Source organism: Thalassophryne amazonica, chromosome 21 (genome assembly GCF_902500255.1).
Source record: "Thalassophryne amazonica chromosome 21, fThaAma1.1, whole genome shotgun sequence".
Lineage (NCBI taxonomy): Eukaryota > Metazoa > Chordata > Actinopteri > Batrachoidiformes > Batrachoididae > Thalassophryne > Thalassophryne amazonica.
In genome coordinates this window covers 9,275,852-9,291,140 of record NC_047123.1, presented here as the reverse complement: position 1 = coordinate 9,291,140, position 15,289 = coordinate 9,275,852, and the positions used below count along the sequence as shown (strand labels likewise).

At 40.5% G+C, this 15,289-nt stretch overlaps 1 protein-coding gene across 2 annotated transcripts in view; it reads left to right on the top strand.

Annotated features, from left to right (window-relative positions):
- map3k5 (mitogen-activated protein kinase kinase kinase 5) overlaps window positions 1–15,289 on the top strand; it is a 158,308-nt gene that overhangs the window by 70,498 nt on the left and 72,521 nt on the right. For both annotated transcript variants that reach the window (XM_034161719.1, XM_034161718.1), the window contains exons 5-6: window positions 959–1,127; window positions 5,004–5,110. In XM_034161719.1, the coding sequence (XP_034017610.1) occupies window positions 959–1,127; window positions 5,004–5,110 (276 nt within the window). The remainder of the gene's footprint in view (window positions 1–958; window positions 1,128–5,003; window positions 5,111–15,289) is intronic.

The following is a 15,289-nucleotide window of genomic DNA, read 5'->3' as shown; positions in this document are numbered from 1 at the left end:
TGGATTAAATACATATAACTTAGAAGGACCTTGGAACATGGTTGTAGCGCAAGTGGAGACCCATTAGCAGAAAACAACACCGATAGGAAGTTCAAATAGTCTTTATTTACTGCTTGATGAGACTGAGAGATAACAACTAATTGCAGTCCAGTCGCAATGTCCTGGAGGAACAAAGAAAGATGTTGTCGATGACACCAATGTAGATTCAGTACACAATAATCAGTTCAAAAGGCAACAGTGTCCATGACGGCAACAGCACAAAGAGAATTCAATATCATGAACAGAATTTCAGTAAATAGGAATCAAACATACCAGGAAGTCCAATAAATGGCAGTCTAATCTCAGAAGCAACAGAAAGGCAGCATAGGTCAGCAACGGGAGCTAAAAAAGTAGAAATAAATGCGAGAAAGCAGTATACAATATACAAATGAGACAATCTGGCACTGGATTGACTCCAGTGCCAGATTGTCTTATTTGTATATTTGATGGTTTAATATTGTATAATTCAACCAGGAAGTGACTATGCATGTGCAAACTGGAAACCTAATGCCCAGGAAATAAAGCCGACAACATGCACCCTGAGCAAAACTGCCCAAATAAAAGCACAAGGAGAATAATAACATGGAGGAAATATTCAGAGACAAACCATAGGATAAATCCTGGAAATATAATGCATAGGAGAAAACACTGGGAGGAATAGAAACCCAGAGGTCAGAAAACTGACACCAGAGTGTGAACCATGACTTTTTTAGACTGAGAACATAATTTTAGAAATTTTTAGTGTACAGAATCATGTTTGTTTGTTTTAAGTAATAAAAATTACAATGGGTGCCTAAACGTTTAACTGCCACTGTATCCATGAAAATGGAGAACAGATATTACTTTTAGATTCTCTACATTGGCGTTTCAACAAAGAATTTCCAAATTAAAATAAAACCCGGGTTTTCTTCTTTTACAGTCAGTATTTCCGTGAGACCATTCTGAATGAGATTCGTAAAGCTCGGGAACTTTACACTGGGATGGAGCTGGCTGCCGAGCTGGGCCGCATCCAACGGCGCCTGGACAACGTGGAGTGCCTTTCAGTCGACATAGTCCTCAATCTGCTGCTAACGTACAGGGACATCCAGGTATCATCTGTCTGTCTCTAAATATCAGCTTATCATTCATTACTCAACGGACTGTTTGAAGAGTCATTGTGAGCCTCACGAGCAACAAATTAAGTCCTGTGTTGGCATCTAATTTAGAGAATTATCACAAAATGCAGCTGATTTTATAGAATGTGAAAATATAAGCAATAAGTATTGGAGGATTCTTTCGATCTGTGTGTAAACCATACAAGTTGATTAATATCGGCTAATTCTTCTCAGAATGTAGAAGAGGGAGAACCAACATCATAGTGAAACTCTATGGTACCTGCTTTAATGTAAATCTCCACCAGGTGGAGGTATTGCTCCATTTCAAGAACCTTGAGTACATGCTGCTGTGGGACACAGTCAACAATGACCAAACAATCACTTATATTGGTAGATGAGCATCTACCAGAAATTTGCTGTTGACCTCCGACCTTTTTTGTTCACCTGTCCTAACCGAAATCAAATCAGATCCTCCCGTCCATCAAACAAAATTAAACTGAGCATTCTGGAAGATTTCTGCATAGAAGCCATGACATTACTGTAAACAGCCAAGATCGACACTCATTCATACTACAAGTTACAGTAAATTTACCTAAATTCTGGGTCTTTTAGTGAAGTTTAGGGCTAGTGGCCAGTGATCACCTTAGTATTTCTTCTGTTTTTCTTGTTCTTTAATGCTGGCAAATTATACAGTATTTTTTTGTCTTTCTGATGCCTGATTCTGTTTTTTCTCTCTGTTTTAGGTGCAGCTCCATCCAGAGATGGGAGTTGTATTTGTGTTGACGAGCCTCCTGTCCTGTGCGCCAATAGCATTTCGTATATATTTGTCCGTGAATTGTTCTGTGAATTGTTCTGTAATTTATGTTTGTAGCATGACCCAAGCAGAGGGTCACCCCTTTGAGTCTGGTCTGCTTGAGGTTTTTTCCTCAGAGGGAGTTTTTCCTTACCACTGTTGCTCTGGGGGTTGGTAAGGTTAGACCTTACCCGTGTGAAGCGCTTTGAGACAACTCTGTTGTGATTTGGCGCTATATAAATGAAAATAAATTGAAATTAAATTGAAATTGAAAACATATTTTCATAACTGTAACTGTTTAACTTTAACTGTAACTTTATTGATTTTAATATTGTGTTTCAGGCCCTGTCAATCACTGTGGCTAACTTGCTAATGGTTCAGTCGCTCAGTAGACAGTGATGTTATCAAATATCACATTTGATGGAGGGATGAACCGCAAATGCCCCATTTAGCTTTTAAAAAGCATATTGATTTAAACATCCCTGCAAATGGTTTTTAGACATGAAGTGAAGGGTGGGTCTTCCATGAGTCTTCTCCCTGTTGTTCAGTGGTTTCAGCAAAGAAATAAATATTATGTTGCCTCTTAAATGTTTTGTATATTAGCATTATTAGCATTAGTTTTAAACTGCTAATGGCTGCAATTCATGCTCGTGACTTGCATGTAAGTTTACCAAAGGATTAATCGACTGCTCAGAACATAATCAGTAGATTAATTGAAAAAAATCATGACAATCAATTAATCACAAAATAATCATCAAATTAATCGATTGCAAAGATTGTTAGTTGCAGCCCTGATAGCTAGCTTAAAAATGGGCTTGCTGCAGTTGTCCGCCTGCATTAGCTCAAACAGAAGGAGTCCATGAATTACCGTATTTTCCTCATTATAAGTCTCACCTTTTTCCATGTTATGAGCTCTTTAATGTGGAATTTTTGTGTATTGATGTCGTGTATTTGTTTATTACTGCCATTTATTCTTTTATTGTTGAAGTTTATTTTATTTAGTGCTTTGATTCTTGGGAAAGTTCTATATAAATAGTCATAATTATTATTAAGAACAAATGTGAATTTTTGGTATAGACGCCTTTACAGTGTCAAATTTCGCACATAATCACGTTCTCGCTGGGGAGGCCGAGATTTCGTTGTCAGTGTAAACAAGCGTGTTTGCAACATTGCATCGTTATGGAGGCGAATTCAACCAAAATATGTATTTCAGTGTGTAACTAAGATAATCGTGAGTCTTTAATGTGAGTTTTATAAAAAAAAATTTTAAAAAGCGTGGTGCTGTTAAGGTTGGGAACCGGTTCTTTTCAGGTATCCTTAAGAAATGATTCAATCCATCGACATCAATAGCCTTTTTGCTTAACGATTCCCTTATCAGTCCTTCAGAGTGGCTGTTGTTTTTTGGGGTGTTTGTCAGGAAAATGATCATTTCTCTACATTGATTACAGACCCTGCAGCGGGTCTGTATAATCAATGATTTCTGCAGCGCGGCTTTGCTTTGAACCTTGGACCAATGAAGCAGTGCTTCGATCTTCGATCTGCTGCTTTGTTGGTTCTTTGTTTTATTTCGCTTTATCTTAATTTTTCCCCGCTAAAACCCTAAAGAGCATATGTCTATGAGTAATATTTACCTTATTTATGTTAAACCAACCTGTGATGTTCTTCTGAAACAGTTGATAGATGTATTTTATAACTTAAAAATGGGGCCGATGCTAATGCGTTACCATGTCTATGGCATTTTCAATGTTAAAGTTAGCATTAAGTTGAGCCATTATCCCTCCCCAGCATGCAAAGGATTCTGGCACACTCTAAAACCATGAATATAAGTCACACAGGAGTATAAGTCAAAATTGGCAGTTCACTGGTCCTCACTTGTATCTATCAGAACCCAAAATTTCAGAGCTGAATATGCAGTAGTTTTTACAGAGTTCCTTAAGGAAATTGTGTGCACCAACTAAGTGGCTTACTCCATTAATCCCATGCCTACCCAGCTACTCACATTAATGAATGTTGCTCAATGGGAGTAATTGTGAAAAACATTCTTTCTCTGAAGGTAGACCAGAGTTGGCTAATAAGACTCTAATGCATCTCTCATCAAACCCCCTTTTGACCCCATTTTTACCACCTGAATTTGCCTGACTTTGCTGAGAAAACTCCAACATGCAAAAACTTGGATTCTGCAGAACATCTCACAATGTTTCAAGGGTAAACTATGAGCAGAGATCAGACTTTACTCTAACTACCAATGCCCTTCTTCAGTTCAAATAAATTGCCAACTTAGTACACTTATCCGAAAGGTGTGACCTTGTGAGAGGAAGCTATTGTACAAACTGTGCGAGTTACAGAGAGGTCACTGCCTCGGCATCAGTCTCTCATCGGCGTCGCTTTGAAAGTGAAGTTTTCTCCAACAGTCGGCTGTGTGGCCTGCCTGTAGAGAGCTCTAGGCTAAGCTTTTGGTCTGCTTGTCTCAAATCTGCCACCGCAGCAGTGGTTTCCGTGCTCTTTATTGCTGTGGCGCTGACTGACCAGATCCTCCCACTCACCATAGGCAGCCTAATGAATCATTCATGGAAACAACAAGCGTCGAGGACATGCTGAATTATTCAACGTGCTTTGAGTATATTGGCTATGTTGGCAAGTAAGACCAACAAAAAAGTGATGAACGGGGGGAGCTCAATTATTAAAGTGTTAAGCGGGCATTAGAATTAAAAGCTGAAGAATAAAAGTACTACAGAGACATTCATCACGTAAGGCAGCCTGATACTTTAACAGGTTGTGCATTTGGAGGACATTGTTGCACACATACGTGGACAAAGAGGCCGGTGTAGCAACCATAAATATGCCACCTGCCTATACTATACCTGTTAAAGCGGTCTATCCTGTTTTATCCTGGGTGTGCGGGGGAGGGAATCTGAATTTTTATACCATACAAAGGCAAATTTGTTCTTCCTTGTTGTTCCTTGTACCTCCACTCCTCCAAGTTTTGTGAGAGTTGGCTTGTCACATTTTTTGTAATCCTAGTGACAAAAAACCAAAAGTTGCAAAAATCTGTCCATCTGTTCCTACATGTTGTCTAGGATTATGAATCCATCGTGAAGCTGGTGGAGACACTGGAGAAGCTTCCAACCTTTGACCCTGTGGCTCACCCACATGTGAAGTTCCATTATGCCTTTGCATTGAATCGGTAAGACGTCTTCAAGTTTGGCGCTACAGCTGCTGTAATGTAGGTGTGGAGCAATGCATGCACATACAGTAGTATGCAAACGTTTGGGCACCCCTGATAATTTACATGATTTTCCTTTATAAATCATTGGTTGGAAGACCACAGGCACAGTACTATACTAGTTAAGGCCTGAAGTGGCAGGCCAAGAAAAATCTCAGATAACCTGAAGCGAAGGATGGTGAGATCAGTCATAGTCAATCCACAGACCTGCTCCAAAGACCTACAACATGATCTTTCTGCAGATAGTGTCTCTGTGCATCATTCAACTATACAGTGCACTTTGCGCAAAGAGATGCTGTATGATGCTGTAATGCAGAGGAAGCCTTTTCTGCGTACACACCGTAAGCAAAGTCACTTGAGGTATGCTAAAGCACATTTGGATGAGCCAGCTTCATTTTGGAATAAGGTGCTGTGGACCAGTGAAACTAAAATTGAGTTATTTAGACATAACAAGGGGCGGTATGCATGGCAGAAAAAGAACACAGCATTCCAAGAAAAACACTTTCTACCTACAGTAAAATTCAGTGGTGGTTCCATCACGCTGTGGAACTGTGTGGCCAGTGCAGGTGCTGGGAATCTTGTTAAAGTTGAGGGTCACATGGATTCCAGTCAATATCAGCAGATTCTTGAGAACAATGTTCAAGAATCAGTGACAAAGTTGAAGTTGCACCAGCAGTGGATCTTTCAACAAGACAACAACCCTAAACACTGCTCAAACTCTACCAAGGCATTCATGCAGAGGAACAAGTACAATGTTCTGGAATGGCCATCTCAGTCCCCAGACCTGAATATTATTGAAAATCTGCGTTGTGATTTTAAGCTGTCCATGCTCAGAAACCAACAAACCTGAGATGTTTTGTAAAGAAGAATGGCCCAAAATACCTTCAACCAGAATCCAGACTCTGCAAAAGGAGGATCTACTAAATATTGATGTATTTTTCTGGTGGGGTGCCCAAATTTATGCACCTGCTTAATTTAGTTTAATGAATTATTGCACACTTTCTGTAAATCCTATAAACTTCATTTCACTTCTCGAATATCAGTGTGTTTGTCTGCTATATGATATATTTAACCAAAATTGCTGATTCAAACAACCAATGATTTATAAAGGAAAATCATGGAAATCATCAGGGGTGCCCAAACCTTTACATACAACTGTATACTATATATGTAAAGTTACATCTGAAAGATCGAAGTACTTAATAATCTGTGATGAAACTTGCACAATTGCACAATTCAGTCAGACTGGATAGTAAGATGAGGGGTATCATTTGAGTTGTGAGGAAGTGCAAACTACGACACTTTGGCCATGTGGCGTATTTCTCCAAGTATGATCAAGAGGACCCCAAGGTCAAGACCAGGCCCGCCTGACCGCAACAGATAGGTGGTTCCTTTCAAGAGGTGGGGATGGACTAGTTGTCTGCCTGTGCGATTGCCATAACGGACCCAAGGTGGGTCCATAGTCTGGTGGAGGTACCCCTGTACGATCTCAAACTTGACCTGACCTAATTCTAGGATTAAAGGAATCAAAGATCAAAAAGTCCGTGGAATGAGGATCAATGATTAAGGAGAAACATCAAATGCAGTATCCACCACTTGACCCAGATCTCCACCAAAAATGTAATAAACTGTCCCTCGATCGAAAGCCTACGTCTCGACCAACTTATTTTGTGGAGGGAATAAGTACCAAAGTAACAGTTCCACTGGCAGCCATACGTAGAAGATGCCATGGCAGCCATCTTCAATTTCATTTTCAGATGATAACTAAAGAACCACTGGAGGAATTGGTCTAAAATTTCCACAGTAGGTTTGTGATGGATAGAAGAAGACACCTACTGAACACTGGGGGGTTCTACCATAGAGGTGGCTGCTGGCAGTCATATTCCATTCATTAACTCTCATTTCTAGAAATCTGGCCAATTTTCTTAAATCCTCCAAACCGTGACTATCCAGGGTTGGGACCAGGAAGCAGAGTTGTAGTCTTACACACCTCTCTGCAGCTTCTCTCCCCCTGCCATCCCCTCATTACCCCATCCCCGTAGAGATGGTGCCTGCTCCCAGACCACCAATAACCAGCAAAAATCTATTTAAGCATAAAAATTCAACAAGAAAAAATAATATAGCACCTTCAACTGCACCACAGACTAAAACAGTTAAATGTGGTCTATTAAACATTAGGTCTCTCTCTTCTAAGTCCCTGTTAGTAAATGATATAATAATTGATCAACATATTGATTTATTCTGCCTTACAGAAACCTGGTTACAGCAGGATGAATATGTTAGTTTAAATGAGTCAACACCCCCGAGTCACACTAACTGCCAGAACGCTCGTAGCACGGGCCGAGGCGGAGGATTAGCAGCAATCTTCCATTCCAGCTTATTAATTAATCAAAAACCCAGACAGAGCTTTAATTCATTTGAAAGCTTGACTCTTAGTCTTGTCCATCCAAATTGGAAGTCCCAAAAACCAGTTTTATTTGTTGTTATCTATCGTCCACCTGGTCGTTACTGTGAGTTTCTCTATGAATTTTCAGAACTTTTGTCTGACTTAGTGCTTAGCTCAGATAAGATAATTATAGTGGGCGATTTTAACATCCACACAGATGCTGAGAATGACAGCCTCAACACTGCATTTAATCTATTATTAGACTCAATTGGCTTTGCTCAAAATGTAAATGAGTCCACCCACCACTTTAATCATATCTTAGATCTTGTTCTGACTTATGGTATGGAAATTGAAGACTTAACAGTATTCCCTGAAAACTCCCTTCTGTCTGATCATTTCTTAATAACATTTACATTTACTCTGATGGACTACCCAGCAGTGAGGAATAAGTTTCATTACACTAGAAGTCTTTCAGAATGCGCTGTAACTAGGTTTAAGGATATGTTTCCTTCTTTATGTTCCCTAATGCCATATACCAACACAGTGCAGAGTAGCTACTTAAACTCTGTAAGTGAGATAGAGTATCTCGTCAATAGTTTTACATCCTCATTGAAGACAACTTTGGATGCTGTAGCTCCTCTGAAATAGAGAGCTTTAAATCAGAAGTGTCTGACTCCGTGGTATAACTCACAAACTCGCAGCTTGAAGCAGATAACCCGTAAGTTGGAGAGGAAATGGCATCTCACTAATTTAGAAGATCTTCACTTAGCCTGGAAAAAGAGTCTGTTGCTCTATAAAAAAGCCCTCTGTAAAGCTAGGACATCTTACTACTCATCACTAATTGAAGAAAATAAGAACAACCCCAGGTTTCTTTTCAGCACTGTAGCCAGGCTGACAAAGAGTCAGAGCTCTATTGAGCCGAGTATTCCTTTAACTTTAACTAGTAATGACTTCATGACTTTCTTTGCTAATAAAATTTTACTCATAACCATCCCAAAGACGTTATCTTTGGCTGCTTTCAGTGATGCCGGTATTTGGTTAGACTCTTTCTCTCAGATTGTTCTGTCTGAGTTATTTTCATTAGTTACTTCATCCAAACCATCAACATGTCTATTAGACCCCATTCCTACCAGGCTGCTCAAGGAAGCCCTACCATTATTTAATGCTTCGATCTTAAATATGATCAATCTATCTTTATTAGTTGGCTATGTACCACAGGCTTTTAAGGTGGCAGTAATTAAACCATTACTTAAAAAGCCATCACTTGACCCAGCTATCTTAGCTAATTATAGGCCAATCTCCAACCTTCCTTTTCTCTCAAAAATTCTTGAAAGGGTAGTTGTAAAACAGCTAACTGATCATCTGCAGAGGAATGGTCTATTTGAAGAGTTTCAGTCAGGTTTTAGAATTCATCATAGTACAGAAACAGCATTAGTGAAGGTTACAAATGATCTTCTTATGGCCTCAGACAGTGGACTCATCTCTGTGCTTGTTCTGTTAGACCTCAGTGCTGCTTTTGATACTGTTGACCATAAAATTTTATTACAGAGATTAGAGCATGCCATAGGTATTAAAGGCACTGCACTGCGGTGGTTTGAATCATATTTATCTAATAGATTACAATTTGTTCATGTAAATGGGGAATCTTCTTCACAGACTAAAGTTAATTATGGAGTTCCACAAGGTTCTGTGCTAGGACCAATTTTATTCACTTTATACATGCTTCCCTTAGGCCAGTGATTCTCAACCGGGGTGCCGCGGCACCCTAGGGTGCCGTGATCGGATCGTCGGGGGTGCCGTGGGTATTTTTCATTTTCGCGATTATTTTTCATATTCGCGATTACCGTGAATTATTTATTTTATCCATAAAGCGTCAAACGTGCTGCAGCCTCACTCTTGTCTTAAGGCGGGACAATAACAAGGAGGCTGAGGGCTGATTAAAACAGTGCCGTCTCCTTCAAAAGCTGTCTAAAATGCGGAGCCGTCGGTGTGTCTGTCTGTGCCTGTGTGCGCGCGCGCGGAGTTAACAGGCTGCAGACTGTGAGGGAGGGGGTGGGTGAGGGAGGGGGTGGGTGAGGGAGATTCCTGAATGCAGGCGAGACACGTTCAGTGCGCAGCGAGCGCGGAGCAGAGAGAGGATTTTAACCCGAGTGAACGTTAACAAAACGGAAACGTGAAGCTGCCTTTACTTCTCTCTGAACTTTCTCTAAAGGTGTGATTCTGCCGTTACCGTCCTGTTCACACCATGTGCGCGTCGTATGCTGAATTTATGAGATCATGAGATGAAATAAATGGTCAAATATCTTTAAAAACATATTTAAAAAATGAGAATATATGAATGAACTGAGCCACAAAAAAAAAACAATGTTCAGACGCAGAGATCACAAAAAGCAGGTGAGAACTCTGAACTTTAACAGCTGTTATTTTCCAAAGGTACGAGTATTTATTTGTTCAATCTTGAGCTTAATGCAGTGTTTAAGCACAAAACGTGACTGATGAGGAGAAACGATTTCAGAAATGCAACAGAAACAACCACAATTCAGAAAAAGTTGGGACTGTATGTAAAATGAAGATAAAAATAAAAATGTTGCACCATTCCCAGTTTCTCCACTCACAGAAGCCAAACGTTCTTCCAGGGTTGTGTAATTATACTACAATAGTAGAATATAAAGAAGGGGGAAAAAATAAAAAAAATAGACAATATATTCGTCAATCGCAATTATTTGTCTGACAATTAATCGTCTCCAGAAATTCCTAATCGTGACAGCCCTACTTGAGATCAGAGCGCAAAATGCTTGGGGATTTTCGAAATGCGGTGTTTTCTGTATCGATTTTCTATTGCGATAATTGGTTTTGCGCAAAACCAGAGGTAATAGCATTATAATATTATTTTGGTTGGTGGTGTGCCGCAGGATTTTGTAAATATAAAAAGGGTGCCGCGGCTCAAAAAAGGTTGAAAATCACTGCCTTAGGCAGTATTATTAGACGGCATTGCTTAAATTTTCATTGTTACGCAGATGATACCCAGCTTTATCTATCCATGAAGCCAGAGGACACACACCAATTAGCTAAACTGCAGGATTGTCTTACAGACATAAGGACATGGATGACCTCTAATTTCCTGCTTTTAAACTCAGATAAAACTGAAGTTATTGTACTTGGTCCCACAAATCTTAGAAACATGGTGTCTAACCAGATCCTTACTCTGGATGGCATTACCCTGACATCTAGTAATACTGTGAGAAATCTTGGAGTCATTTTTGATCAGGATATGTCATTCAAAGCGCATATTAAACAAATATGTAAGACTGCTTTTTTGCATTTACGCAGTATCTCTAAAATTAGAAAGGTCTTGTCTCAGAGTGATGCTGAAAAACTAATTCATGCATTTATTTCCTCTAGGCTGGTCTATTGTACTTCATTATTATCAGGTTGTCCTAAAAGTTCCCTGAAAAGCCTTCAGTTAATTCAAAATGCTGCAGCTAGAGTACTGACGGGGACTAGAAGGAGAGAGCATATCTCACCCATATTGGCTCCTCTTCATTGGCTTCCTGTTAATTCTAGAATAGAATTTAAAATTCTTCTTCTTACTTATAAGGTTTTGAATAATCAGGTCCCTTCTTATCTTAGGGACCTCATAGTACCATATCACCCCAATAGAGCGCTTCGCTCTCAGACTGCAGGCTTACTTGTAGTTCCTAGGGTTTGTAAGAGTAGAATGGGAGGCAGAGCCTTCAGCTTTCAGGCTCCTCTCCTGTGGAACCAGCTCCCAATTCAGATCAGTGAGACAGACACCCTCTCTACTTTTAAGATTAGGCTTAAAACTTTCCTTTTTGCTAAAGCTTATAGTTAGGGCTGGATCAGGTGACCCTGAACCATCCCTTAGTTATGCTGCTATAGACTTAGACTGCTGGGGGGTTCCCATAATGCACTGAGTGTTTTTCTCTTTTTGCTCTGTATGCACCACTCTGCATTTAATCATTAGTGATCGATCTCTGCTCCCCTCCACAGCATGTCTTTTTCCTGGTTCTCTCCCTCAGCCCCAACCAGTCCCAGCAGAAGACTGCCCCTCCCTGAGCCTGGTTCTGCTGGAGGTTTCTTCCTGTTAAAAGGGAGTTTTTCCTTCCCACTGTCGCCAAGTGCTTGCTCACAGGGGGTCGTTTTGACCATTGGGGTTTTTACGTAATTATTGTATGGCCTTGCCTTACAATATAAAGTGCCTTGGGGCAACTGTTTGTTGTGATTTGGCGCTATATAAATAAAATTGAATTGAATTGAATTAACTCAAAAACTCCTGATCATCACCACTTTTGCTGTGGATTTTCAAGCTAGATACCTACACAGGCCTATTGGTTTTGTCCATGCCTGCCAAAACAGCTGCCAACTTGAATTTCCATTTTGCAGATGAACTCAAAAACACCACAACTGATCATCACCATTTGTTTTGCTGGTTTGTTCCGATTAATTATCTACACAAGACTATTGAATTTAGTCAAACATGCCACTTTTACCAGAAGAATCAGCATCTCTTGCTACATTTTCTTCTCTCTGTTGCACAGTCTGAAGTTGAAAAATGTTTAATATTGTGGTTTTAATGATTGGCACCATTCCAACACATGGGCTGTTTCAAAGTTCCAGTTCAGACATCTCACACCTTCAACTAAAGGAAAAGCTGAGGGGCCAATTGGATAATTACTTTTGATCCTCTAAAACTGACAGTCTGTGTATAAAAATGACTGATTTGTACACCTTTGGACAAACATACATAATATTTCAAACCCGACAGACAATTGGTGTCATTGTTTGATTCCTTATGGATCTAACGTCACCACTGTTAACATCATGTGTGAAGCATATGTAGCTCCTCAGAAAATGACAGATGCTCATCACAGGGGTTTTGGATCGGTTGTTTCCCACCAGCTGGTTTTTGTGTAAATGTCGTGCAGTGTTCATGGTGCAATTGCCTCGCACGGCAATAACGCGCGCTGTTCTTTAATTTGGCAGTAATCAGAAAATATTTCTGCAGGATGCCAAAATGCCCATGTGCTGTGGAACTGACTGTTACCATCTGGCCAATTACCAGGATGTGATATTGCACTTGTGAGCTGGAGGCAGCACGCGGGCACATTTTGTGAGACAAATTCATGCAATAAAACGTGAATCCACAACAAGCTGCTGCCATCATTAATTTGAGATGATTGCCAATCATTCTGAATGGCATGTCACACAGAATGTATTTGTTTGCCATTAAAATGGTGAAATATAATGAAAATAATGAAGCGCCTGTGATCGCGGTATAACATCCAGATTATGAGCATGATTTCTCACATCCATTGTCAGTCCACCTCATGTGTCAGACGATGTACCTGTACACTGTGTGCGTCAGCGTGTCACGGGGATGTCTTGGTGGCGAATTGGAGAAGGCTAGACAAAGGTTCCTTTGAAAAATGGGGGACGGTGGGGGATCCTCTGAAAATACAAATTGTAAAGCCACAATCTTAGACCACATACCATCTCTAAAGCACCAGTCTGTCGCTATACGAGGTCTGTCCGTAAAGTATAGGTCCTTTTTATTTTTTTCAAAAACTATATGGATTTCATTCATATGTTTTTACGTCAGACATGCTTGAACCCTCGTGCGCATGCGTGAGTTTTTCCACGCCTGTCGGTGACGTCATTCGCCTGTGAGCACTCCTTGTGGGAGGAGTCGTCCAGCCCCTCGTCGGAATTCCTTTGTCTGAGAAGTTGCTGAGAGACTGGCGCTTTGTTTGATCAAAATTTTTTCTAAACCTGTGAGACACATCGAAGTGGACACGGTTCGAAAAATTAAGCTGGTCTTCAGTGAAAATTTTAACAGCTGATGAGAGATTTTCAGGTGATTCTGTCGCTTTAAGGACTTCCCACGGAGCGAGACGTCGTGCAGCGCTCTCAGGCAGCGTCATCAGCCTGTTTCAAGCTTAAAACCTCCACATTTCAGGCTCTGTTGATCCAGGACGTCGTGAGAGAACAGAGAAGTTTCAGAAGAAGTCGGTTTCAGCATTTATCCGGATATTCCACTGTTAAAGGAGATTTTTTTTAATGAAAGACGTGCGGGCGGATTGCAGCGTCGGCTCGCAGCCGCCGCGACGCTCCGTCACAGGAAAAACACCTCCGTTGGAAGCCTTAAGGACAAGTTGGAACATCTCCAGCTGATAAACAATTTCTCATATACTCACTCCACTGAAAGCCATCAAAAGCCAACTGGATTTTAACAAATGGTTATCAACACGGAGGTGTTTTTCCTGTGCCGCCGTGCTGCGTCGGCTGCGTCCCGACGCGCGGACCCGTACGCATGTCTTTCATTAAAAAAATCTTTAACAGTGGAATATCCGGATAAAATGCTGAAACCGACTTCTTCTGAAACTTCTCTGTTCTCTCACGACGTCCTGGATCAATAGAGCCTGAAATGTGGAGGTTTTAAGCTTGAAACAGGCTGATGACGGCGCCTGAGAGCGCTGCACGACGTCTCGCACCGTGAAAAGTCCTTAAAGCGACAGAATCACCTGAAAATCTCTCATCAGCTGTTAAAATTTTCACTGAAAACCAGCTTAATTTTTCGAACCGTGTCCACTTCGATGTGTCTCACAGGTTTAGAAAAAATTTTGATCAAACAAAGCGCCAGTCTCTCAGCAACTTCTCAGACAAAGGAATTCCGACGAGGGGCTGGACGACTCCTCCCACAAGGAGTGCTCACAGGCGAATGACGTCACCGACAGGCGTGGAAAAACTCACGCATGCGCACGAGGGTTCAAGCATGTCTGACGTAAAAACATATGAATGAAATCCATATAGTTTTTGAAAAAAATAAAAAGGACCTATACTTTACGGACAGTCCTCGTACAAATGATTTCCAGACTTCATTAGCACCTCAACTATAAAACCATACTGCCACTTTTGGCATTGTTTTAAGCCAAAGCACTTTTTATTTCTCCCTTTTTCAACCGGAGCTCCTGAGAAAAGCACTTTCCCCGACAAATAAAATAATAAATCTATCTATAAAGCAAGATGTGTGTATGTGAGTCGCATATCTCTCTGACTGTTTGTCAGATCGGCCTCAGCTTTCAGATATGGCTTGCACATGTGCAATTATTATGAAAATTTTAGGGAATAATTTTCAAAACCTTTATTTTCACTTTATCAGCACTATAAGATTGTCTTGAAATTCCCATTTTGGCATCATTTCCCTAAGTTTAAATGGATTTAGGTTTATTTCTGTAAAAATCTAATCTTGTAAGAAGAGGAAATCTGAGAGGCGAAGGTACCACACTTCAAATAAATATTGTGAATTCGTTTCTACCTTTACAGTTGTAAGAGTTACATTTTTGAATTCCTCACAATTTCCTGCATAAGAAATAACCATTGAACCTTTTGTGCTTGAAAACATAAATAAAACCCCCATAGCTCTGGGACTATACTACTTAACGTCTGGCAGCCGACACAAACAAACTGGAATCACGGAACGTGTGAGGTGCAGATAAAGGGTACTCCAAATTTAAAAAGCTTTTATGAACACACACTTATTCTTCAAAGTGTCATTCAGCTTATTATCACCTGAAGCGGCTGAAGGTCAGCTGTCGAGTTGAACAGCACATTAATTTAGAGCAGGGGTAGGCAACCTGTTCCAGAAAGAGCCATGAGGGTGCAGGTTTTCTTTGCAGCCACTGACTCCACCAGGTGATTTCACTGATTAACTGATTCCATCTGCTCAAAGTGAT